At 40.4% G+C, this 27,558-nt stretch overlaps 2 protein-coding genes across 4 annotated transcripts in view; both read right to left on the bottom strand.

Annotated features, from left to right (window-relative positions):
- Nucleotides 1-9,963, bottom strand: part of rnf19b (ring finger protein 19B) — a 39,277-nt gene extending 29,314 nt beyond the window's left edge. The window contains exon 1 of one of the 2 annotated variants that reach the window (XM_030120423.1): nt 9,752-9,963. The gene's annotated coding sequence lies outside the window, so the exon portion shown is untranslated. The remainder of the gene's footprint in view (nt 1-9,751) is intronic. The other variant, XM_030120422.1, reaches the window with a different exon arrangement.
- Nucleotides 9,964-14,213: 4,250 nt separating this feature from the next.
- Nucleotides 14,214-25,822, bottom strand: ak2 (adenylate kinase 2). 2 transcript variants are annotated; one of them, XM_030121197.1, is made up of 7 exons: nt 25,626-25,822; nt 23,078-23,203; nt 22,005-22,115; nt 21,369-21,463; nt 18,392-18,464; nt 16,911-17,130; nt 14,214-14,469 (listed from the first exon to the last, which is right to left on the bottom strand). In XM_030121197.1, the coding sequence occupies exons 1-7, from the start codon at nt 25,722-25,724 to the stop codon at nt 14,462-14,464; spliced, it is 732 nt and encodes a 243-aa protein (XP_029977057.1). In that variant the 5' UTR covers nt 25,725-25,822; the 3' UTR covers nt 14,214-14,461. The 2 variants fall into 2 exon arrangements, with proteins under 2 accessions (XP_029977057.1, XP_029977056.1); XM_030121196.1 differs by lacking the exon at nt 14,214-14,469 and having other exon boundaries at nt 16,870-17,130.
- Between the last annotated feature and the right edge of the window lie 1,736 nt (nt 25,823-27,558).

Raw genomic sequence — 27,558 nt, 5'->3', positions numbered from 1 at the left:
TTGGGATCCTCCAGTGTCTCCCTGCAGGCTACAGCCAGCCTACATGCTCCAACTGCTCCCGCTCTTTACATCCAGCCTACAGTTACACAACTTCACACACAATCAGAGGGCGGAAACAGCTAAACCAACACATCAAATAAAACTGTACAGATCTGGGATTTTTCTAAATATCAATAAAACATCATTGTGTCATTTTCATTGTGGATTGCACAAAACAAGCTATCTAAAAACGTTTTTTGTTCTATTCAAACGGGAAACAATGAGGTACCAGAATACTCTATCAAAACAGATTCAACCATTTCCTGCTGTACTTTTGTACTTTACAAATCGTAAAATGATCAGAAACTATTTAAAGCAGAGTTAATAGTGAACTGAAAGAAAAAGAAGTATAATAAAAGAAACTATTCCGATCTGTTAAATAACCAACAGGCTAAATAAATACTTTAAAGGGAGTTTATGAGACTGAAATGAGTCAGCATGTGTGGGCTAAACTGGCTAATCATTCCAAATAAGAGGGTCTGTAATGAACAATGATTGGACTCAGACACACGATGTGATGGGCTGTGAGCTACAGGTGTGCTCCTGCAACAGATGATCGCTGTTACGCAACAAAGTGATTCACTGCCATCACTGGGCAGGTCTGTATAGGATTTTACACACACACACACACACACACACACACACACACACACACAAATTACTGAGTAGAAGAAGCTCACAGCTTTTATTGAAAAAACAATCCAAGAAAAATGTTGCCACAATGGTTTTCTGTGACAACATGACTTAGAATCCATTTCTGTTTCATCTCCTACAATATTTCACAGCCTGTTGTAGTTTCGGCAGTTTATTTGTGTCGAGGCATGAGTTCAAATCCTAAAATCACAATAATTAAACTGAGAGGTAAAAAAGATGAATTACAGCATCACTGAGCGTTATCTTTCTCAGACCATCAGCACAATTTCTGAGGCTCGTAAGACAAGAAGCAGACTCATAAACGATTAATGCAATATGTATAAAAGAGCCTCAGAAACCACGTCAGCACCCTGACAAACATGCATCCCTATAAGTCCAACTGGGCACATTAACAAATATAAATACAAAATATGAAAGAGGGGGAAGGATGGATTCACCTAGTGTGGGGGTTCCCTAAAACTCCAATTTACTCCAAGTAAAACTGTTTGTTCTGTATTTACTCAGAAAATGTCTGAAAACACATAAAACAGTGGCTGACTCCTGCAGGTGAGGAGGAGGATCATGGTGCAGGAAAAATGGGGTACAAAAAAAATGACTTGTTGACAACACACCCGTAAGTCAATGAAATGTCATCCTGCACGGTACAAGGGAAAAAAACTCACATTACTTTCCATACATCCATTTTTTTAAACTACTCAGAGATGTGGGGGTTGGAGCGAATCAAAGTCAATGGTAAAAACACATTCAACACAGACAAGAAAAACTCACCAATTAATGTCAAAAGTTTTGTTTTGTACTGTTGGAGGAAAATGAAGTACTTGGAGTCTTTATGTAATTTTTTTTTTTTTTGAGATGTTGTGTTTGTTTGGATTTCCTGAAAACAGAAATGCTATTTAAAAGAAATAAAGAATCTCTCAGTGTACTAACAGTTATCTTCATGTTGTATTTTTTTTTAATATATTCAGTCATGAGTTTTGATCCAAAATGTGCATTTCCAAAATCCATAACTGGTGAAACTGGTCAGTTTTGCATTTCTTTCATTGAAATTTAAATTGCAGTACAGCCTTATTTAAATCTCAAAATCTTAATCTTCTCAAATGTCCCCTTATAGACTGTTAAAGCTCAATAATGTGGATTTTGCAAGTGATTTCACAGTTTGTTCCATCTGATAGTAATTTCATATCATAAAAAAAAAAAAAATTCAACTTAAGATTATGAATTTTCTGAATGGAGTTACTCATCAAACTTTGATTTTCTCTTTCCAAACCAACTAAATCGGGATAAAGTGATTATCCTGCCGCAGCGCTCAGTGTTTGAGAGCATCTTATCACTTTGGATAAGCATCAGCTTAAAAGCCGCCATGAGAAGTGACTGATGACATTGTCTCAACACGAGCAGGTTCACGGAGAGCTGCAGGCCAACAGACGGCTCGGCTCACACTCTCATCCTGTTTACAGCGATACCAGTAAGACCTGACTCATGTCGGAGCCGGAGGAACGGGGCAGCTGGAGCCCCGCTCGGCTCAACGCATCTCTGGCCAGAACAGGTGGTCAGCAACTAAAAGCAGCAGCTAATAATGCAGTGTGTGTATGTGTGTGTGTGTGTGTGTGTGTGTGTGTGTGTGTGGGGGGGGGGGGGGGGGGGGGGGGGGGTAATTAAAGGCAATTAGCTAATAGGTTAGCTGGTCTTGTAGTAAATGTTTGTTTCAGAGTAACAGCAGCATGAGAAACTGCAGTGAATCTGAGTCGTTTACTTTCATTTAAATTGGTAAATTGGAAAATGCGCCACCTGAAATGACAATTATATTACCGGTACATACAAATAGCATTTTCTTGATTATAAAATGTTTTTAAGTTTTGATCCTTTCTGGGTGTTTTTTTTTAAGTCTGTCCACCACTAAAATTATTATTATGCTTTTATGGTACATTTTCTAAAAACCCAAAAAGAAAAGTACTGTAGAAAAAAATATAAAGGAACTATATAAACTAAAAAAATATCTCAGTAAAATATTACAGTGTTCATGACAATCAAAGTTACTTCATTAAAACACTTAGTTAAGGGGTAAAGAAACATATTTTTGACATTAATTTGTCCATTTATCAATTTAATATGACAATTTACCCAATTAAATGTGAGGGTTTGTATTATATTCCACTCCCAGCTGACCATGGGCAAAGACAGGCTACAACTTCAGCCATCAGTCCACCACAGGGCAAACATACTCAAATTCACATTACAGGATATTTAGATTCACCTGCTGAACTCAAATGTAAGTTTCTGAATTGTGGGATGAAGCCAAGCACCGGGAGAAAAATCAATCCTGCATAGAGAGAACAAACAAATCCCGCTGGAAAAAAAGTCCCTAAGTCCAAGCTCCAGCTTGAGATAGTTCTGCTGCACAGCACGGTGCTAATCAATTTTACCAGCAGTGGCAACTGTATGTAGTTCAGATGAAAATATAAAACAGTCCAGAACACTTGAGTCTGAACAACCAGATAAGAAAAGTTCAGGTTCTGTTACCTTGTCTTTAAAGATTTTATAATGTAGCACAAAAGCTGCTGCTAGACACTGTTTAATGAAACAAGTAACAACAGTAACTTTCAACACTCAGGCAACCATCCACTTTCTGTTGCACTATAGCTACACACCACATGAAGCACTTTGAACCACATGACCCCGAAATGTGTTTTTATCACCTTTGGAGGTTTGAGCGCTGACAAAAAGGTTTAGCGTGCATTTTCTGCTGGAAGAGCAGCAGCTGGAGTCAGTTACAAACGGGGGTTTTCAGAGTGGAAACAAGTATCAAACTGTCTGAAATCGCTCCTGTGGCATGATCTAAACTACAGTTGCCAAAGTGTTGTCATGTGTCTGTTTATGTTCCTTCCCCAGAGCTGGAGTCCCTCGGGAGACGCTCTGAACATAAAACTCATGCGCTTGATGATATTTTAAAATATCCTGATCAGGAAACGGAGGGATTTCTCCCTCATTTCATTCTCCACAGTTATTAGAGCTAAAGCTTTCCCTGGTTCGGATCCACATTTCAAACCACAGTGGAATAGCCGTTTGGTTGTTAGGCCCCATCCAGCCGGGAGCTCATTTTAAAGGACCACACAGATGAACAACGTCACATGATGCGCTGCCACATTACCCCTGTCGAAACACCCCACCTACTCTGATTTCTCCGTATCTTTGTGAGAATGTGAGGCTCTCAAATTTAAAAAAAAAGTGAAGAAAAAAATATCAGAACACATGAATTAAGATTTCTTCCAGTGCTCTGAGGATAGGACCACCCAAATCACTTCACTTATTAATGTTGCAGAAAAGCCATTTTTTCCTGTGTCAGCATCCTGTAAACCACACATGGCCAACTGGCAAGTCAAATTCTGAAAGCCAGTAGCTTATTCACAGGTGATGACATGAGATGAAAAGTCATCCCAACCTGATATTACCGGTGGCTACTCTGTAATTACTGCATTGCTAAAGGATTTTTCAGGAGAAAAACATCAAATGACTGCATGTTCATTCAATAAATTAAAAATAAATATAGCCTGTGCTGTTTTGTTGAATAGGAAATAAGAATTATGGAGTTATTATCCATGTGGTTTAAGCGTCTGGCAGGATTTGGCCCAATAGTGGTGAGGTTGACTTTTCCTGGTGCTCACAATGAGCAAAGTTGTATATCTTTGCTGGACTTTGTGGAATTGAGGAATTTCCCCCTGGGATTAATGAAGAATTCTCTTTTCTCTTTTTTATTCTATTCTAGATACACAAAACTCAGATGTTCATGCCTGAGACTTGGGAGGTTTGTATCTCTCGATTTAGGAGACATTCTGCGAGTTGAAAAGTTAACCACTGATGAGCTACAGTACATCAAAGATAGCTTTATACGTCAAACACGGATGACAAAAAAAAAAAAAAAAGAAAAAGCTATGCTTTTTCAGTTGGCTTCGTTTACTTGATAATGCTTCAAGGTGTCTGATAATGAGTATAAAATACCACTGAAAACGCCAGCCAAAAGACACGAGTGATGCAAGCATAAACTTGAAGCTTGTTATTAATATAATGGTTAGAAGCTCAAAGTGAAAAAGTCCAGCTGCAGTACAAGTTGGCTGTTGGGGGTCTTGCTATCAACTTTGCTTGTAGAAGAAGCTCCCAATGTGCTAAGAGCTAATATCTTTATTGCTACGTCTTTTAAAGGGGCACCCAGGAAAATTTCCGCCATACCTCGGCTGAACACTATGTGGCAGAGTTGTGTCAGTTTATTGCCTTATCCGTCGTTCATCAGGCAGTCAGAGTTTTGATTACATTGATGGATTTAACAACAGCACGTCACATAGCAACGATTGTTTTCTCTCGTTCGGCTAAATCAGTTCATATTCACAAAGACGTCACACCTTTAGAGACCTACACTCTTAATCAGCTGATCCTACTCTTATTTTATCAAATCAAACAACTGAGTTATATTGTCTGCTATTACTGAATATGAAATCAATGCATTTTGCTATGTTTTAGGTTTAATTTATCCATTTTCTTTATTTTTATCTCTGGATAGCTACTTTTTCAATTTGTGTTTGACTTCTATATTTTACTCCTGTTACTTACAACAAACATTTATAAAATATAATGTGCATTTCTTAGTAAATGTCTTAACTCTTTTCATTGTTGCAGTTATTTGGATCTTTTATCATGCTGTGAAACGTATCTAGCAAAACAATATCACTTTAATAAAATTCAATTTGATCAGAGGAGTCATATAAGACTTTTACTCAGGCCAATAAAGTCTAAATGTGATTTGTTTATTACAGCAAAAGGCCAAACTAGCTAACTGACTGACAGAAACTGGCAAGCCTGAATACTATTCCTCACCCTCATGTCTGTGGATGAAAGCGAGCTGGCACGGCTCCCAGCATTCCTTTGGCATTCAGCAAAATACACAGGAAACTCGGTTTTTATTGTTCCGACTATATCAAGCAAAAAAAAAAAAAAAAGGGAGGCTCAAATTTGCTGTCAGCAGCTCAATGTTCCTGAATCTGAGTTCACAGGAAAAACCACAAGCTGAAGATGAAAAAAAAACAATGTTATCGTTTCTTCTCAAAATTATTTTTGAAAATCACCTCAATACCTGGAAAGAACAACGTCTGCCAACACAACACTGAGATCATGTTTATTTTATGATAAGTTTTAAGAGAAAGAAGATCAGTTCTGATCACACAATCATATAATAAACTTTGTTGTGAATGTACTTTCTTAAAAATATTTAATATTTTAACAATATCTGTCATGAAATTCTGAAAGATAGTCAAGATAAACTATAAATGTGTGTGTGGGGAAACGACTGGAAAAGTACAGATTGCAATTCTTTACAACTAAGATGCAAAAAGAGAGCAAAACTTAAAATAATTTCAACTTTACTGACACACAATGCTTTTAGAGGAGGAGTTTTCAGCCTTTTTCTGTTGATGATGGATATGCACACATATATGGAAACAAACATTTAACCAATAGCAACGTCGCAGGAAATGATTCAACATACAGTACATCACTGTTGTGAGGAAGACAATTAGTCAGTACGAAACTGGAAGTAACCTGGCTGGATTTTACGTGAAAACAGAAGTAAGAAGTCTTGTCATTCAACGATTAATGATATAATTTCACCAGTCTTAAATTCATCAACTTCTGCAGCACAGAATTTCAAAAGAGGAACAAGCCACTTGGACAAACGTCAAGAGAAGAAATTACAGATAACCAGACCATTGCCTCCTCGCATGAGTAGGTTTGTCTCACCAGTAATCAAATCATTATTCTGTGGAAACCTAAACACGATCTTCCCCGGAAGTCAGGTTGTTGCATAATTTACATAATTTCAGTCATTGTGTTTGTTGAATAGTTCTGAAAAGCATCAGATAAGATTTGGCCCATCCAGTTTTTCCTTCCTTTAACACTTAGGGAGGTGTCACTTTGTTGTGAATAGATTGAGGTATTTGGTGTTTGTGTTGGCAAAGCTAAATGCTAAACACATTCTTCCTTGGAAAGACAACGCCGTTCCTGCGTTAAGCACAATCCCAGAGTCAACCATATCAAACCAGTGAAGTTTGATAACCAGATACAGCGAAGAATAACGTCGGTAATTAAAAAATAATAACCCACAGTGAACAATAAGTACCATAAGCAACACTGATCTTATTCAAGTCACTGATGAGATTGGCCCTAAAGGGGGTTAGTGTGACCGTATTGATGATCTGTACAAAGTCCATGTAAATAGCACTTTGAATTGTTTCCTGCTGTTGGAGCTTTGTTCAGTGTCTGTTCAGAACATCACCATGTGGCGCACGCAAATAACAGGAAAATATGATTTATCAGTCAAAACAAATTCAATCAAATTGAAAAAAAAAAAACAACAAAAAAACTGAGTAAGTTAATTAAGCTAGTGACGTCTTCATGACCAAGAGGCGAGTCTATATATTGATGAATTCAAAAAATGTAAACAATTTTTCTGGAGACGAATTTTGGAAGCAGATGGGTTCACAAATGGAGAGTTTGAGCTTTCTCTCACTCCCGCTCTCTCTCCCACTGATTCTCATTAACACCTCTCTCCCACACACACACACACACACACACACACACACACACACACACACACACACACACACACACACACACACACACACACACACACACACACACACACATAAAGCACACAGAGTGTCCAGAGCAACGCACTGGAAGGTGGAGGTAAGAGAGGAATCAGGCTGGGAGCTTCTATAATTAGAGGAGCCTTGAGGAGCCGCACTGCTGAGTTGTTGAATGTTTAATGTCATGCCTTGCAGGCGCTACAGTTGCAAAGAGCAACCCTCAGAGCTCTTTTACACCTCCTCTTAACACACAAACAAGGGTGTCTTCCCAGGGACGAGCGAGGTGGAAACAGTAGTAAACTGAATGAATAGGTTCAGGTTTCAGAGAGGAAACAGCAGCACAAACCACAGTCCAGTTGCAGTACATCTAACAAGAGAGTGTGTAATTCCCGGCTATTGTTTGAAACCCAAGGCGCATAATGGCTCGGGAGCCTAAACCTCCTCTCTGGATGAGGTAATGGTCTAATCACATCGGACTGGGAGGAGAAACCAAAGACCGAGCAAGAAAATCAGACTGATGAGACCATTCCGTTGGAAAATGGGCTGCTTGTGCAGATGTAGTCAAGATTAAGTCACTCAAAAAAATGAAGCTAAAATGTCTGAGAAGGCATTATTCAACAGATTTACTACCCATGTTTCCTTATTGGATAAAAGAAAAGCCTGAATGAATTAAATGTGGATTTTTTTTTTTTATTTTAGTTTCATCGATTGAGATTGTCCTCAGTCCCGACGATTGGTTGGTTTTTCTCAAGGTTATTTGGTTTAGAGTCCAAAAACATGAATTTAACGTGAAATAATGTGTGTGTGTGTGTGTGTGTGTGTGTGTGTGTGTGTGTGTGTGTGTGTGTGTGTGTGTGTACACATAAATGATAGTGTATGTAGTGTCACTTTTACTGCACAAGCTTTAAGCAGAAACAAGCGTAGCTTCATGATGGATGAGTTAATTTGTGTGTAAACAAATATGTTTTAAAATATGGTTATTTTTAGTCGTACTAATCTGCTTCACCTGACTGACTGTTATCTCTTTTTTCATGATGAGCACAAATCGCTTTTCTTCCTGGGATTGAACACACAGGCACACACCCACAACATGAAGCAGAACAGCTAACAGAACATTTCTGTCTCAACTGGTGACTAAATAAATCCAGAAGGAAACAGTCACATATTCAACAAAAAAAAAAGATCGCTTTTCAATTTAATCTTTCTTCATAAACAACACAGATCACCTTCATTTGTTTTTATTTATCTTCGGGAAGAGGTGGAGTCAATGCCTTAACCTTGTCAGTAAACGTAACATTACGTCACTTACCATTTTACATTTCATTCAAAGCCAGTTGCCACATGCCTATTGTCTGTCTGCGTTGCTTATTATTTCCTCCCAGCTTCTAACAATGACATTTCAAACAAAAGCAGAAATACAGATGACACAACTGCCATGTGTTTCACATAAACAAATCTACTGATCTGGAAATGTAAGTAACTAAATCCGAATATAATCATTTATTCATTATTATGAGGCTATTTTTAAATTATTTATAGATATTTGTTTGACATTGAAGAAGTCTTCATTATCAAGGTGCAATCTTCATAGTAACATGTGTTACATTTGCTCATCAACTACATATTTTATTTCCTGATGTCTTTACAAAGCGTTTCCACATGTATGTCCTCTTAAAGCTTTGAGATTTAATAAAAACATAAAAGTCTTTTTCGATTCAAAGGCTGAAGAAGGATGAAAATGTCATTACACATAACCTCAGTACAAAGCGCAGCCCCACACAGAAGTAAATGCCCAAAATATTGACATATCTGTTTTATATTATCCTGTGAGGAGTGTTTGGGGGGCTCGGTACCTTCATAACACCCCCTCTGTTTAACTGAGCGTTTCATTTTACTGTCATCTGTTGTGAATCTTGCTGCCTGCTTTTTTTTTCTCATGTTTAATGTATTTTTCCTGCTTTCTTGGAAAATACAGCCTGTCCTCAGAGCAGACAGTGACCGGGGAGTGGCAGATCAGGCAGGAAAATCTCTTCCAGTGCAAGGAGGACAGGGTTTCACTCACATATCTTGGGTGATTTGAAGACTGACACTAAAGACAACCTGGTGTTATAATTCGGGACTATTTGCAGGTTTGCTGCGGCTGTAGGCGCTATCCTCCTTGTATGTGACAGCCTGAGATGTTGAAGATGTTTCCCCTCTCAGGATGTGTTGGTTTGAGCTGACATGTGAAGCTTTTGCTTACAGAAAAATTGAATTTTAATCCACTTCATCTGATATTGTGATTTTTATTATTATTATTATTATTATTATTATTATTATTATTATTATTATTATTATCATTCGAGTAATTACCGGAGTCCAGAGTCGTTTTAAAACCCTGGACATCGATAAACAGCTCCTGCAGCAGAGGGACCATCAGCAGCCACTTACCCCGCTCCGGACCGGACTCCTTCCACAGGCGTCCGGAAGGTGCGGCAGGTCTCACACGGTCCTGTGTCGCCGCCCCCGGTTCTCTGCTCTCGGGTTGTGCTGCTGACAGGTGACGGCGGCCCTCTGGTTGTTCTCCTCCGCCCCGGGAGCGCTGCGCTGAACGTCCGACTCAAACCTCCGCAGCTCTGCTCCGCCTCGCCTCGCCTCGCCTCGCGCTCCTCGCCTGCCGCCCCGCCGTCCTCTGACGTCATGGAGGAAAGCCCCGTGTGGTGACGTCACGCCGTCGGTTTGCGGATGGCGGAAACCCCACCCCGTTACGTCACATTCCCCCGAGAGCAGACTTTCTGTATTATTATTATTATTATTATTATTATTATTATTATTATTATTATTATTATTATTTGAAGGCACCTTTCTTGGCACCCAAGGACACCATACAAAGATTTTCATAAAACCACAATACACATTAAAAATAGTAAAACAATACAAGACAGAAAGCAGTTTTCATCAGAGACAATGTGCAATTTTGAACATATGCGTTTAGAGTTGTGATTTGATTTGAGAAAATGTGACCATGTTTCAGTTGGAGTAGTAGTGAATTCCAGAGAAGGTGAGCTGAATGCTCTGCTCTCTATGGTGGTTAGATGGTCAGACAGATGTAGAGGGGTCGGATTGTTATTGACCTAAAAAGTTAAAAGAAGAATTTTGAATTGAATACAGAACTGAACCGGGAGCCAGTGGAGCTGTAAGAGCACCGGGGTGACTTGATGGATGGAGGGGCCCTAGTGATGAAATGGGAAGCAGAATTCTGGACTAACTGGAGTTTAGGTAGGGGTTTGTGAGGGAGGCTGACAAGAATTAAATTACATAATCCAGACAGGAAGTGATGAGGCTGGGGACAAGGATGGCGGCGGTGTGGGTGGTGAGGGAGGACTGGAGACAATTGACACCTCTTAGATGGAAGTAGGCAGACTGGGTAATGTGAGACTGCAAAGAGAGAGTGCTGTCGAAGATGACACACAGACTCTTAACCTGGGGGGATGGTGGAACGGAGGAGTTGACGGTGATGGAGAAGCTGTTGGTTGTTGGTAGTGTGTTTTGTGCCAATGAGGAGAACCTCAGTTCTCCGTTCAGTTTAAGGAAGTTCAGGCTGAACCAGGTTTCAGGTTCTGAACCAGATTGGATGAGGGTTTATTGGTGAGGTAGAGCTGGGTGTCATCCGCGTAGCAGTGGCAATTAATGCTAAATTTGTGGAGATAATGCCGAGGGGAAGGAGGTAAACAATGAAGAGGGGGGGCCCGAGGGCAGAGCCCTGAGGCACACTTGTGGTGACCAGGGAAGAGATGGATTTAAGCTGAATGAACTGAGAAGAAGTGACCCAGTCTAATGGAGTGTGAGCAATTTAGGATAGTCTGTTGAGAAGGGTGGTGTGACATATGGTACCAAAGGCCACACTCAGCTCAAGGAGGATCGGAATGGTGAGGAGTCCAAAATCAGCTGTCATAAGGAGGTTTCTGGTCATTTTCATGAGTGTTCTTTTGGTGCTATGGAGTGGGTAGAAACCAAAATGGAACTGTTCATACAGATAGGTGAGTATGGAGTTGTGAGGCTACTGTTTTTCCAGGATTCTAGAACGAAGTGGTAGATTGGAAATATGATGGAAGTTATTTGAGTTGGAGGGATTGACAACAGGTCTTTTGAAAATTGGGGTGCTGGTAGCAGTTTAGGATAATAGAACAGTTTCAGTGGTAAGAGAGGACTGGATGATGACAGAAATAAGGGGGACCAGAGAGGGGAGGCAGGCTTTGACCAGCAGTGTGGGGAGAGGGTCCAGTTGAGAGGTGGATGGTTTTGATTTCTAGATGAGCTCTGTGTTTTCTGAGAGTTTGGAGAGCTGGAAGGAGGGTAGTTAGTGTGTGGATGGGGGAAAGTCGGCTGAAGCATGCAGCGAGAGTCTGAATCAAGATGCTGGTGGAGGTTCTGGATTATTTGTAATGAAAAAGGAGAGGAGAGATAAAATGTGAAAAGAGGACATGAATTTGGGCCATCAACCACTTATCGACACTTATGTAACATCCATCCATCCATCCATCCATCCATCCATCCATCCATCCGCTGTTCCGGGTTGAAGGGCACTGGAGATGACAGGTCACCATCACACGGCAAAGGCACAGAGAAAGACAACCACACGCAATCACACCAAGCGGCACCAGTTAACCTCACATGCATGTTTTTGAACCGTGGAAGGAACACCCCCCCCCCCCCCCCCCCCACCCACACACACACACACACACACACACACACACACACACACACACACACACACACACACACACACACACACACACAGAAATCCACACAGAAAGGAGCCCAGCCAGTATTTTTAATCCATGACATTCCTGATGTGAGATGAGGGCTCAAAGCACTTACACACCTATCCCTAACAATACATTACAAGCACACTTTGGCTTTTCTCAATGGTCGATTCCCCAATGTTTTCTAACAAAAACACAATTAAACTAAAACACAATGTATTATACAAACCCTGAATCTGCACTATTTCTTAAGTTTTGTTTTCATTCGTTTAGCACTTTTGACATTCCCTCTGTTGTTTCTGAAACAATGCCAACTTGCTCCATTTTGTTTTGTGACAGTGATTTCTTGAGGGACCTACATTTTATGACCTAGGTTCTCTATTAAAACCTCGTATGAGCATCAGACATGATCAGGAGCTGGATCACATTGACTGTGTGGCAGTGAGGAGTAAATAATTTCAAACAACTTCAGCGCTACTTCAAACATAAGAGAAGACGTGTGACAGTACTTAACGTTATCTGACAAGAACACATTTTCAGACACAGTCTGCATTTATAAACTTACATCATGTCCAGATAATCAGGTATTACCACACAGAACAAGTTGGACATAAGTTCAGTCACTTTGAATGGCCACTGAACACACAACCAACATATCCTGGATCCCGAAAACAACTTCATTAAATGGAGGTAATCGTTTTAATCTCATCAGTGTCCCTGCTTTTTCCTGAATGAAAAACAGGAAATGCCTGGCAACCAGTTTCCAGGAAGTTTTGATGCAAAAAACAAAAGAAATAAGCCTGGAGGGACTTCACAAAATATCTGTCAGTCTTCTGCCTTTCTAGAGTTGGTTGTGTTTCAGAAATGTCAACTTCCAGTTTGAAGGTTTTACTCACTTTGGCATTTAATGTTTCCAAAGCATTAAAGACAGTATGTTAAATATCTCAAGTGCACATGATAACAGAGTATTATAAGAGGAAAACATTTAAAATATCATGCATTTGTATCGTATCATTCATACTGGATATTTTACAGACTGCGTTGTTTGTGTGTGTGTGTGTGTAAATGCAGGCATGAGTAGATTGTTTCACTAAATAAGCAAGGGAGAGAGATCTGCCTTGTTCCCTTTTCAGAGAAGACATTTTACTTTTGGTGGGTTTGTGGACTATAATGACACCCACCAGACAGATATATTCTCTTAACTGTGATGCTAGCGTTTGACATCTGCTGTTGTTTCCCCAGCATCAGCCCAAACCACATAAAGAGGCTTTGATGGCTTTGACCCAGACGACACAGGCTCAAAGCTGACATTTAACTGCAGCTGTGATTACGACGGAGCACCAGCACCAGACGTTTCGGTCCACAGTTCAGATGCTTCGTTTTAGTTTCCAGTGTATATGACCACTGCATGAGCTGAGTGACAAGATCATCCTGCTGTCTGTAAATCAGGAACCCGTTATGACAAGTTTAGAAAAATACAAAATTGCACATAGGCCTAGTTATTTTTTATTTCAAAAATAGAGGAAAATTGTGTCCCTCATAAAACAACTGATTGCAATCTACCAATATCTTTAAAATGCAACAATTTTAATGGCTCATGTGCCCAACAATCAAGCTTTCTCTGGTTTTGTCTTTTTGTTTACCCCCTCACTTGCACTCAATCCAAGTATTTCCTGTCACCATCTGCCGAGCATCAGTTCTCACTAATTCTTCAGTGCTTGCCAACACTCGTTTGAGGATGTACTGTAACGGCATAATTGTTCTGCATTTGTTGATGAGATGAGGGACTTTTCGTGACATTTATGACTGCATACGGTAGGGCTGCATGGGTCTCATTTTAAAGTCAGGCAGCTTATTTGAAAGATATTCATTATAGATCATTTCACATCTTTCAGCTGAAGCCATATATAGAATTTGATGGTCCTTCAGGAACTCAAAAGTCATTTTCTCAAAACCCCAGTCAACACATAGGTGGTAACTTTAGAAAAAGACTGAAATCTGGTCAGACTTGTTTTTCTTCCATTATCGGTCTATTTATTTCAGCTGAAAAACAAAAACGTGTCAGCACATTTTCAAAAAGGCTGTATCTCATGAGGATTTCATGATCAGACTGGTGAGCAATAAGAGGCATAACACGTGGCAATTATCGAAAAGAAAGACGTTTATTAGAAAGGGGGAAACTTGATTAAATATGATGACTGTGATAAATCTGGTCAATTTAGTGGGAATAAAAACCGTCTGAACCGGCAGCCCAGCAAAAATTTACTTGAACCTATGAACGCTGAGGAACCCCCTTCAGTGTCTGATCCTCCCCCTCTTCAGTCCTCCACTCGACCAAAATCATTTTCAGCTCCAATCCTTCACTCCAATGGGGATGGAGCAGCTCAGGCATTAACCAGCTGGAAGACAAAGGGGAGAAGAAGAGTTGGTTTGGTGTGAACATCACTAACAAATGCAACAAAGAACACTGTTTTGGTCATTTAAATCATCTCAGCCTAAATACTTAATTTCAAGGTCTTCAAGTCTGTCATTTAAGGGAAAAACAATCAGAAAGGTGTTCAGATCAGTTAAACTTTGCGAGTACACCCGGAGGTTTCAAAAACTGACAAAAAGCAACAGAACCATCATCGCAACTCTTACAGAATATTAAACTACATCCAGCGTGGGATTGTCACATCGTGTTGGATAAAAGAGTCAAATCTGCCTCCTGGGACCATTGAACATCTGCTACTGTTTTTTCCATGGCGAGAGTCCCGAGAGAATAAAAAACATCAGTATTCAAGCAAGTGTCAGCAATGGAGTCGGCATGCAAGTTGTATTCACCCAACACCAACAGCAGGTGACCGCTGAGCGGCGAGACTGGAGGGTCAGTGAGGAACGGAGGATTCAAGGACGAATCTCCAAAAGAAAGACGAGAGAGAGGAAAACAATACAGTTCTGTTTCTCTAAGAATCCATCTGTGACAGTTTGTTTTACTCAACAGGATTTAACACAAGGCAACAAGCTGGGATCTGAACACTTCATTTGGGGGGGAGGGGGGGGTACAATCAAGCAATTATTTACATAATTTCCATTGTTGACTATGTTCTGAATTACAAATCCATTTGAATTGGGTAAATTCAAATGGATAATCTGTAATCTCAAGTCTCTTTTTAGTCACTTGAAGGCATGAGAAATAGGCAACTAACCTGACAGCCAACATGGTTAAAACCAAAAAAAGAGAGAGGCATATATTTTCTCTGAAAAACAGCCACTACATAATAACAGCATTTCTCATTTAACTGATGCTTATTGATTTTAAGTGAAATCGTTTTCTCTGGCTCTTCCTCGCCATGCAAACACAATATCTAGCTCTCAAAGCTGCTGAATGCCCCCCTGCCAAGTGCTAACTTGGTTGCTTGCAGGAATTTAGGAGCTTCACTTGGCTACCTGCTGTGAACAAGAAAAACAAAACACTGCAGAAGCAGAGAGGGGATGCAGCAGCAGAGCAGTACAATCAATGTGCTAAAACCGACTTTATCAGCACAAAGAGTCAAGGACCGCAGAACAATTTCACAACATTGATTACAACAATCCACATTTCATGCAGTCATTAATATGTCTAGTCTTTGCAACCCTCTCGCTCGTCGCAGTTCATCTTGCAATTAGATTAATGTAACAGATTTCAGATTTGCGTCAAACACCGGAAACCACCGAGCTGGGTTCATACCTCGATTCATTTGTCTATTTAAAAGTGACAAGTGTTTTTGAGAAGCGATTTGTGACCGGAAGAACAGGTCTCAGCCTCATTTTGGTGTATACGGGGGTTCAGAGTTCATATTGGCTGAACCAAACATAAACCAATCTTTAAGATTCAGACATATTCAGAATCTGGGAAAAAACAAAGTCCACCACAAACAATGACATGTCAGTGCATTACTGCACTCACTGACATCAAGGTAAAAAGTGTAATCTGATTACCAGATACAGACTGAGAATATAATTTGTCAGGATTTTTTTGTTGTAATAAAACCTGACATGAAAGGCATGAAGCCACAAGTATCAACAGCAACATGTTGCAACCAAAACTTTGAACTCTGTAACCTGAAAATGGCGTCATGTCAGGTTGATCTGACTGCAACATTACTGAAGACGACAGTAAACAGCTTCACAATCCTGCTTATTAAATTAGCAATTAACAGTATAAAACTAAGGAGAGAAACTTTTCAAAGAATACAATCTATAGTCGGATTGGTAACTCAGTGGAATCATCAATCATTCAATAAATAAAGTGCCTGTCGTTTGTACGAATAGGAATGGCAAAGACCACTGAAAGTGATCGGCAATGTACAATTATTCTGAGGAAACTTTGGAACGAAGGCATAAACTTCAGGGAAGTAAAAAGAGGGACAATGTATGGATGGATAGAGGGTGGGGAACAGAATATCCAACAAAGAAATATAAAGTCTGATGACAAGAAAAAGAGCCAAGTCACCGATGAAACAAGAGCCAACCTGCTCAGCAAAGGCAGACAGTATGCAACAGGAACATGCGCAGCATTCTGCAGAACTTTAAATCTCACTTCTTCACGATGAGAGGCTGCAGAAGCTTCACAGTGCTGGTTTATGAGTTCCACTTTTATTATTAATATTATTATTATCACAGCTAAAGTTCTAAATCCGTCCTGTTGCTACAGGTGTGGTCACACCCCGCGGCGCGGTGCGTCCATCCTCCGCAGAGTTACATGCTGTTGCCGCTGTGACACTGATCAATCTCCACCACCGGGTTAAAGAAGAGCAGGTTGAAGGGGGTACGAGGAGGAAGAAGGGAAATTTTTAAATGAAAAACACTCGGTCTTTACAGGCAGTGGCGCGGGCGGGGATTTCCGTGGCGGCGGAAAACGCAGCTATGATGGACGCAAAGACGACGTTGGGGGACTGGGCAGCGTCGATGGCCGTGTGCAGACCCCTGGAGCTGTAGTACTGCACCAGAGGGGCCGTCTGCTGGTGATAGGCGTCCAGGCGAGAGCGCAGCGTCTTCTCATTGTCGTCACTGCGGCGGATCAGCGGCTCACCCGTCACCTGAGGGCAAACGAGAAGGAAAAGAATGACTAAGGGAAAACACACGAGGTTGCCAAGCTTATAAAACTGTGATCTTTAGTTGCCGGTCTTGTCACGCTAGAGGCTACCTCTTGTTTCCCCTCTTATTGCCACTTTAAAACTCATCCTCTGTTAAAGGACGAAAAGGCTGTGAAGTCTCATTTGTTGACGACGACCACGGATTACATGTCCAACTTGGATACCAAATGGAAAGTAAGCACATGAATTCTCCCCACGCCAATATTTCTATCAAAACTGACTTTTTGAATCAATTTTTTTTTTTCCTTTTTCCTCCACGTCTTTGTGGATTCAAGCAAAGTCAACATCAGCATCAGGAAATGACAGCATTTCTCCAGAAGCATTTTTTTCCCCAAAACATTAGTTTTGAAACCTTCCTATAAAACATGGCGGTTAAGTTAATTCAGAGGCCATGACATAACCGTGGGTGTGATCGGCTGGTTCATTATGAGAAATAACAGACACTTTGAAAATAAAAGCCTGTAGCACATGTTAGGTCAGATTTTTATTTTATTTTATTTTTAACAGTAAATTTACTTTTTTTGAAACAGTAAGTTTTGCATTGAGCTAAAAACAGCAGAGGTGTGTGGGAAGAAAAGGTGTTATGTGTTGAAAGTAAAACTAACTAAAAGTAACTCAGAAAAAACAATGTTTCTCAACTGAAAGGAGTAAAAAAAAATAGCTACTGTCAACTTTGAGTACATCTCAAAGTGGATTTCGTTTGTGAATATATACAGTAATTCAGTACGGGAGGTTTGGTGAAACAGCACACTAAGGTCATCCATAATCTCTTTTTGTCTCATGGGAATCGCTTCAGACGGTATTCACTGAAGGACAAGAAAATTAGACAATAAAGCAATTAATACTGTAATTTATCATTTTAGAATATAAATCTTCTCGAGCGGACTGAAATAGTTCTCGGCGTCTGGGACACATGGGCTGCCCCACAGTGGCAAGAAGGCCCAGGTTCAAATACCAGCCAGGGACCTTCTATGTGGAGCTTGCATGTTTTCTCCATGTGTGCATGGGTCTCCACATCAAAACACATTTTTACCTCACTGCTATCGTTCTATGTTAATGTTGGCCAAACAAAATCTCTACGAAGTACTGAGATTAAATTCAAACCTTCTGAAGCCGGCCCATGATCAGGCTGGCACTCGTTTTAAGTGGGTGCAATTTTAGCCACAAGTAGCTTCTTAAGTGGGTTGACAGTGAAGCTACTTACGTCATCTTTCATGGGCTCTTTGGGGGGGTTGAACTCCTCGTGGTACGAACGGCCACTTGGCTGATGAATTAGTCTGGGGAGCCAGAGAGAAGCCAGTGAAAGGATGTAGAGGGCAGAACAAGGACATTAAAAAAAAAAAAAAACCCTGGTGAGAGGAGGAGAACGGGAGTTTGATTGCCACAGTGACTCACTAACTACTTCATTGTCCTTTACATCCTACATGACGCTCTTGTCCTACTTGGGCTTGAAAAGGCGGCAGCTGACCACCTCCCCCCCCACAGACAGAAAGACGGCTTTCGGTTTCTATTCTTTGTGGTGTGCAGTCAAAACGAAGAAGAACGGTTTCCCAACACACATTTTCTAAGAAGATGACACACTCTCAGCTTCTTGTTCAACATGTGGGTCAGCTTCATAACAGAACACAACGTGTTCCAGTGAAATGTTGTGAAATCTGCTTTGGAGATTCCTATTTGAGGCACTGCGGAGGCTGAAAAACCGGAGAGATGGAAACACACCAACAAACGATCATAATAAGTTGTGCTTTCAGTGTTCTGGCCTCGACATGTGCAGCTTACATAAACCTAATTTTAGGTCAAAGCAGAAAGTAGCTCAGACAACTTCATTTGAAATCTTTTGTAACACAAGATTATGTATGAAGTGGCGATGGGTTAGGAAAACATGACATCAGTTCTGTAACTAAAAGTTGTAGTGTAGGCTACTTTTGGAGAGAAAAAAAATGAGGATTCAGAATTAATTTGTCACACTAAAAGATTCAGAGGAGTCAGAATGAGCTGTGTGCAAAAGGTCAAAAGCCTTGATTCAGTAACCAGAGACACGGTGGTGTAGTAATTGGCAGTCTGCCTCACAGTGAGATCGTACCCGGTTTGAGTCCGTCTGTGAGGATGCATGTTCTCCCTGTGTTGGTTGATTTTTCTGGGTACTATGGTTTGGTTCTGATCCTGTTCTCACAAACTTCTGGTATTGTGAGATCTCTAATATACACCTTATGTTGGATTACTTCTTGTCTGTAACTTCGGAATCAGTTACTATTTACAAATGACCATGAACCAGTTAAGGATGCTCAGACTTAATGAAACCATGGCGGCCACTCAGCACTCAGCAAAAATCTACTCCCACCCACTCCCATTACACCTGAAGCTGTAATCTGCTCAGTTTATCCAGCAGCAGTAAAATTCCACATTGTGACCACCAGCTACAAGGAGCTCAAGTAAATCGCTTTTCCTCTCTTGATTATTTTACATCCCTTGAAAAAAACAACAGCACGGTGCACCAATACTGCTGTGGTAACAGACCACAGGATGGTCCAACACCTTATGTGGAGAGTTGAAGGGAGATTGAGGTTTTAGGGCTTTGCTAGGTGATGGGGACCCGAGAATGACAGATTCTACAAACCCAAAAGAGGAAAACCTACTCGACCTCTTGGACACACGGCGAAAATACCCAAACACAGTCAAAGACAACAAAGTAGCTTTATAAACCATTATCTGTTTGAAGTGGAAAATTTCTCACAACATGCTGAAGGAAAAGAAAAAAGATGGAGCAGATTGTTCAAAAATATATTTGTCTTGAGCCAAAACACAAATAATGCCTCAAAAAGTTAAACGAAAAAATATATATCGAAGTATACTTCCGTGGTTTTTAAAAAAAATTATAATTTTGTTTTTTGTGAGCAAAATACAAAGAGGTTGCTCTTTTTGTATTATTTGAGCTACAGTAAAAATAGATATGATGCTTCACAATTAAGGAAAAAGAAAATGAGAGGCAGCTTATCTTCTTTTCCCTTCAGTCCTCATCTTTCTTGTTCCCATCCATGTTGTGCAGAAGGGCTGATCTATCCAGAAGTTTACCATCATTATCATAATGAAAAGAGGGGTGTTTTTTTCTGCAGTTCATCTGTAAAGGTGAAGTTACGCCTCAACATTTTCTGAGAGCGCTGAGCTGTCAGAGTGTGTTAGAGGGGGACAGTGCAAAGGATTCTGGGACATGGTTTCCTGGGACTTTATTTCCAAATTTAGTGAAGTTATGCTTAGCATTTGTTATTTTATCATGAAGCATCCTCTTTCCTTTATTGTTCCTAGATTGTCTTGCTCCAGCATGCTTTGCTCCACAGCCCTCTGTTTTCACATTACTTTTATGAGCGTCCTGAGGTAAACAGGCCTCTGAGTGACTCTCACGCAATTAGCGCCACAATAGCCCTATGAAAGAAACCTGAGCAAAACCCAGATATTTAGGACATTATTAAATTCACTCTTGACTCAAATTTACTTCCAAAAAGGAGGACATGTAAAAAAGGATGTAGTCACATTAGTGAGCAGTGGCTTTTACAAATTGCATGTTGGTCAAGGGATTTGAACCAGCAACTAAACAGCCACGCACTCGGTTCTTAACCCACTGGATAATTTTCATATTATAACAATTATTAACAAACTGAATTTACATGATACATTTTTATATAACCAATAACTACTGATTATAAAGAATATTATAGAACAAATGGTCAAGTTTTGCTGAGTGGTTGATTAAACAATACTGAATGATGTGGCTCTAATTGTTTCGACTGAACTCGGCCAGTTTGGTGCTTCTACTGTGTGCGACCTCTGTAGATTCAATGAAAAGATCATCGAGTAGTAGCAGCACAACTGGGCAATGAGCAGCTTTACTGTTCAGCACATTTCATCGGCGAGCGTCCCGCTGCAGGACGTTTACAGCCCCTCGGGCCACCCTCTCTGCTAATCGCACGCCGTCATGCTCCAGTTCTTTCCAACATTATCTCCCGGTCCCAGACTGCTGTGTATACACAAATCAATCTACCTGCCCGAGTGGATTTCACATGCTGACAGAATGAGAAGTTAGTTGTTCAAAAGAAGCCACAACGATGCCATTTACCAGTTATTGGACTGGGAAATGAAAAAGATCGAGTCTTTTCTCTGGCGCTCAATGGTTAAACATCTCCTACCTGCCGCAGATCCTGCGCACCAGCAGAGAATCGTCAACAGAAAACTCAATGACGGAGTCCAGTTTCTCATGCCTCTTGTCCAACAAGTCATCGAGCTGAAAGAATCAACCATGAATTAAGTCAAACAAACAGCAAGAGTCAAATTTACTGTTTAATATGAATCTGGTTTAATTTGGAAAACATAAAATCGATAAAACAACCAGTACTACAGGTTGACACTCTTCTGAAACACTGATGGAAACTCCTCTACCCAAAAGAGCTGCAACGCTCCAACTTTAGCTGTTTAGAGCTCTGCCATAAATGTGGCACAGCGATGATATCGCATGCGGTGGGCTCGAGGATATGAGCCGCCACTCACAATCAAGAGTACGGGCTGGATACGGAGACGCTGTGCACAGGTAGGCTCTCTGAGAGTGACGGCGCAAAAACTGCTCCCATCTATGAATGAGAGCTTTTACCAGCATGGCGCCGACGATGCTTTGGTGTGCCAACGGTGTCACCTGTGCTCAAGAGCACTTACCCCTGCAATACAGCAGGAGTCGTTGCTGCTTGTTTTCAGTGCCTTTTACTACATTTACTCCCTCCACACTAGGGCGGCTTCACATCGAACGTAACAGCGGTGAAGGAAGTCCTTACCATCTCTGCTTGTTTGACAGTTCGGGGGAATCCATCCAACAGGAATCCATTCTTGCAGGCTGGTGTGTCGAGGTTCTTCTCAATGAGCTCCACAACCATCTCATCACTAACCTGCGAATGAAAGTTGTTTTTTTTTTTTGTTTTTTTTGTAGATCTTATTCATTTACCCACACTGCACAGAATACTAGAACTGATGTGTGAAGAGACACACCAGACTCATCCTCATCATTATGGGTAGAACCCAGAGAGTCACACACAGACAGTAGAAAACGCACAAATCAAACTGAGAAAGATGAGAACCAGACAAGGATAAAAGGACAAAGACAAAGATTTACCACGGCTGAATCAAGTCAGTGCTGAACGTAGAACAAATATAAAGATGAGCGAGTTTAAGAGGTGCAAAAGGGGAGCACAGTATCACGTTGGTTCAATATGAGGACTTAATTTCCACGATCACTTCATTTAAGATGCAACAATGGTCGAACGATGTGCCTGGAGCACCCGCAACAACAATATAAAGTATCTAACGCATAAGCAACAATGTTCAATTCACCCCATTTGTTATCAGACAATGTCTTGTACAATCTCAACATTCTAGTCAAGTTTTTTTTAACATAAAGTCAATGTAGTTGTAGTATTGACTGATACTGTTACAGTTATACATTTCTCACTTATTTTATATTTGTCTACACAATAATGAATGCATTCATCACTGATTTGAATAAAAAAAAAAAAGAATAACTATTAATTCCAGAGGGAAATTCTTTAAAATGTTTTGAATATGGCAAACATGACATGGTTAATAAAAAAAACTGTTTACAGAACAATGAAAATAGGAATTGATGCAGCTTTATGTAGACTTTATGAAACTTCACAGTGCATGTGGATGAGCACCAATTTCAAGAAATAGCAATTTGCTCCTCAGCCAGATGTAGAGGTCATGCAGTGACATAAAAACATGGGACTTCAGAGGAAATGGTGCATAAAGAGCTGCAAAGTCAACAGAGCCTCAAAGGGGACAGAGAAAGAAAAACACACAGATCGTGGGAAATGAAAGAAAGTGAAAACTTTACCAGTTTGCCAGAGTCCATGGTCTGCTTCAGCCTCTTGCCGAGCTCGGAGCCTGAAGCCACCATGGCTCTCAGCATGTCCCCTGTGGCCAGGTGGCAAACGCAGTACTTCTCTGCTAGTCTCGGGGCCTGCAGGGAGATCGAGAGATCACTCAGATCTGGAGTGTCAAAACCTGAAACTGGCAGAGGGAACCAACAACAAAGAGACAGAGAGAGATATCTGGCTGTGAACTTGAGCTTTGTGAAAGAAGCGTCTGTCAGGCTGGATGGCATTAACACAATTTTATGAATTTTGGCCAAGAGACAAAAGAAGGCTTCAGCAGATTATCAGGTTCAATTGATGCACCTACTGAAAGGTCACAGTTGTATGTACTGAGATTCCTGTTCTACACGTGCAACTGGTATATACAGTTCCCTCCAAAAGTACTGGAACAACCAGGCCAATTTCTTTGTTAACAAAAGGAATTTAGATCTAAGATGAAAAGATGAGTATGAGCCAAGAGTTCAGAATTTCACCTTTTATTTCCTGGAATTTACATCTAGATGTGCTCCACAACTTAGGACATGTCACCATTTGTATTAGGCCTCAGCATTTTGTTGAGCCGAAGTTTTGGAATGCGAGACTGACAGGTGTGTCTTGTTGCTCAGGTGTTACCTTATAGGTTGTTTTTTCCAAGCATGAAATACCTCTGCATGACTAGCATAAGCCTCGACTCAAACCTACAAAGACTCAATTTCCTGTTAAAGACAGTAAACCAACATGAAGACCAGAGAGCTGCCCATGGGAGAAAAGCAAGTCATTTTGAAGCTGAGAAAAGAAGGAAACTCGATCAGAGCCACTGGTTAAATATTAGGCATAGTAAGCACAACAATATGGAAAGTTCTGAAAAACAGAGAAAACTGCTGGTGTAAAGAGCTGAACAGATCAGCTGAGGAAAAGTTACTTGGTACTTGCTAATGAACGGACATTTTTTTGGTCTAAAAGAACAAGGTCAATCCATGACTTTGCAGGGTCTCCTACATTATGACAGACTGTGCACAACATGTCAGCAGGTCAGAATGGTGAAGGTTTTGTAAAATGTTTTGCAGGCAAAGTAGCCATGTGTGACAAAGCACATGACTCCCCTTCAGTAATGGAGCATTTAGAAACTATGAGCTCCAAATCAACATATTGTATGCAAACCAAAAATGACAGATATGATTTTCCTAGTCTAACGTTCAGCTCTTGGTGTTATTGTTGACAACTTTTCAACAAGAGCATGAGACAATCAGAAAAAGGAATATGCTATCCACAGAAACTGACTGACCTGACTGAACCGATTTAATATCAAGTGGATGCATTGAAAAGATGAAAAGTGACTTGGTGATCACATCAGGGCATGAGACACCCAGTTCCAAGTGCTGAAAGTTGTTAAGAAGCCATTCAAAAACCTTAAAATTCACCAAGTGTTTCATTGCCAGTACGCAGAGTAAGAAATCCCTGCAGCCAATCCCCATTGACTTCCTCACCCTCTACTGGGTGAACCTAAATCCACTCTCAGACCAAATGAGAGTCTCCAGAGAAAACTGGGTCCACAGCCTCAACTACCTCCTGTCAATGTGCAGGAGTAGCAGTTCAATTTGTAGTCTCTCCTGAATGGTTGATCTACACTAACAATTCAGTTCATCTATCAAGAAAAATGAAAAAAATACCCGCACCAGTCATACTCCCAAGCAGGTACGTTCACTGTTTGAATCAGATATTTAGAAAATAAAAAATAATTGTTTTGACAACAATGTCAAGTGAAAGCATGAACAGTACGAACCAATTACAATAGAGCTTTCAGACCATGTTACAACACAGGTTAAAGAAACCTGAGACCGAACACGAGAGATACTGTGATGGCGAATGTGACTGACCTGAGGGTCTGTGGAACATTATGAAATGTTGGATTAATGCTTCACTGACAGCTGGGTGTCTGTGTTTGACAGATACACAACACAAATCATTCTGTATTACATGAGTGGAATTTTGGTTGCAGTTTATGAGTCCTGACTCAAGGTCCTTCATACCGACCTGAACCCTTCAACTTCAAAGTATTTAGATCATTTAACAAAAAAAAAAAAAAAAAAAAAAAAGAAAAAGCTGCACCTTTAGGAGTATTTTTCCTTTTGATAAATAACTACGTTAAATAAGCTGCGAAGTATCGTCATTCAGGTTGATCAGACTGCTTCGATTTCATACTCGTCAACACTTTATTTTTTTTTTGGTATTTTTAAACTCAACATTCTCCAAAGAACAGCTGCTGAACTCACCTTCCTTTACACTTCAAGCTCCAATGACATATCAAATGTGATCAGTAATGACATACACTGTAACACAGAAATATTTTCTTCACATATAAACATTGCTGCCGTGGGTTAATTAGTGAAAACACTTGCAAACACTTTGAATGTAATGTGAAGGATAACCAGATGAGGCTGCTAGCATTAGCATTAGCTCGGGCTAACGCCGACCATGCGCTTTACAATGCCGTCTGTACAGGCTAACAGCTAGCAGCTAACAGCTCACCTGAGTCCCCTTCCCGGCTCCGGGAGGACCGAGTAGGATGGCACGGATACCGTCCTGCATGTCGGCTATTGCCTCCTTCAGCTGGGCGCTTGGGGCCATGTCAGCACCGGGCGAGCGGCGGGCTAGAAACTTTGACGGAGTGTTTCAGAGTCGTCCTGACGACACTTCAGCCAAGTTGCCCAGAAGAGAAAGAACCACCGCCTACTTCTTCACTACCAAGGGTAAACCCCGCCCCTAACCGAAAACCGGTTGTTTGATTGGCTAAAGGACCGCTCTGTCAACACATTCACGACGTGATTGGCTGGAATTTCTCTACGGCACGTTCAGCAACTTCCGAGATTAAATAAAATAAAATAAAATAAAATAAAATAAAATAAAATAAAATAAAATAAAATAAAATAAAATAAAATAAAATAAAATGTGGTCACCGCTTTCCACTTAGAGTTTGCGTGCTCTCGTGTCGTGTGTGTGTGTGTGTGTGTGTGTGTGTGTGTGTGTGTGTGTGTGTGTGTGTGTGTGGGTTTCCTCTTCTGTGGCTGGTGAAGTGCTTGACATTTATATTGGTTCAACATGGACATTATAAACTTGCACAGTATATGAAATGTCAACAGTCTACTCGATGTATGAAAAGTCGTGACAAATTAAATGACCTTAATGGTTCCTTTTTTGTTGTTTGTTTGTTTGGTTGGTTGGTTGGTTGGTTGTGGAAGATATTGAAGGAGCCAAAATGTGCACATGCAAAACATCTATTTAGCCATATGAATCCTACAATAATTTCGACACCAGACAATTTCTTTTGATTTCTGCAAAAGATTGTCGACACACTACTTACCAGCATTAGCATAGCACATTATAATGAACCTGAACTTGAATGGTTTACTATTAGGCCTATATGGACAAAAATGTTCATAAGTCACCTACACTAGTCTCATGTACACACTGGTTGTCAGAATAATCTCAGAGAAGAAAATATCAGGTGCTCTCATTGGAAGAAAGGGCTGCTTCACCAAAGCAAAAGGCAAGACCATCAGTCTATTTCACTATATAATCAAGTATTTTTTAATTGTCATCAATATATAATTAACATTTTAGAAGAAACTACAATGAATATGGAAGTCACCAAATATGATCAGTTTCCTTGTAAATTCATTCCTGCCACAGGCCACCACTCGGTACAATAACTCACACCTGTCTGACAGAGAAAACTCACAGCGGTGCGCTGCATAGGCTCTATTTCTCCGGACAGCACTCGTATTATCCTTCCATGCATTCTCATTTTTATTTTATCCTGCTCTGCATACACCTCTTTTCTTTTATTCAGCACATTTATCATATCTTTAATCTCTTATTCCTTGTATGTGCGTGTGTATATATATGTATACATATATAGGTGTTTGTGTATAGGTATGTAAATATATGTATATATAGCCTTCACTGTAGATAATTTTTCTGCAGAAATTATAGATTTTTTACTTTTGTTTGCTGCTTCTGATGCTGCTGCAACACCAGAAATTCCCAGTTTGGGATTAAAAAAGTAACTTTCTACTCTCTCGACTCTAAAGGGTTTAAATTTAAAGCGCTCTAACTTTTCAAAAGCATTTTGACACAACAAGCATGTTTTGTCAGGACACCACCAGGGCTCAGAAAACCTCTGAATACTTAACTACAGATCTAATACCTGAACTTAAATCAAGTTTAAAACAGCAAAATGAGGTGAATGAAGTTTTGAATTTATTAAAGTTCAAAAATAATATCTGCTGCATTACGTGCTTCGACCGCTTAAAATCTGTTCACTTTTTTATGAGCAAAAAAGGAAACAAGGTATCAACCCAAATGGCCACAAAAGCGGAACAGGATGCTTCATTAATCCCTCCCAATGCAGGGAACTGTGGTTCATTTCAGACTTGTGAAAGTACAAATGAGTTCTCTGTAA

This window comes from Salarias fasciatus, chromosome 22 (assembly GCF_902148845.1).
Source record: "Salarias fasciatus chromosome 22, fSalaFa1.1, whole genome shotgun sequence".
Taxonomy (NCBI): Eukaryota; Metazoa; Chordata; class Actinopteri; order Blenniiformes; family Blenniidae; genus Salarias; species Salarias fasciatus.
This window is presented reverse-complemented; position numbering and strand designations above follow the sequence as displayed.

What these genes read in the sequence shown, in the direction of transcription:
- ak2 (XM_030121196.1), bottom strand. Translation starts at nt 25,724, where the DNA reads ATGGCCCCAAGCGCCCAGCTGAAGGAGGCAATAGCCGACATGCAGGAC. An exon ending in CCATGGACTCTGGCAAACTG is followed by an intron (nt 22,116 to 23,077) that starts GTAAAGTTTTCA and finishes TTTCATTCGCAG; the next exon opens with GTTAGTGATGAGATGGTTGT. An exon ending in AAGAGCCCATGAAAGATGAC is followed by an intron (nt 17,131 to 18,391) that starts GTAAGTAGCTTC and finishes GTTTGCCCTCAG; the next exon opens with GTGACGGGTGAGCCGCTGAT.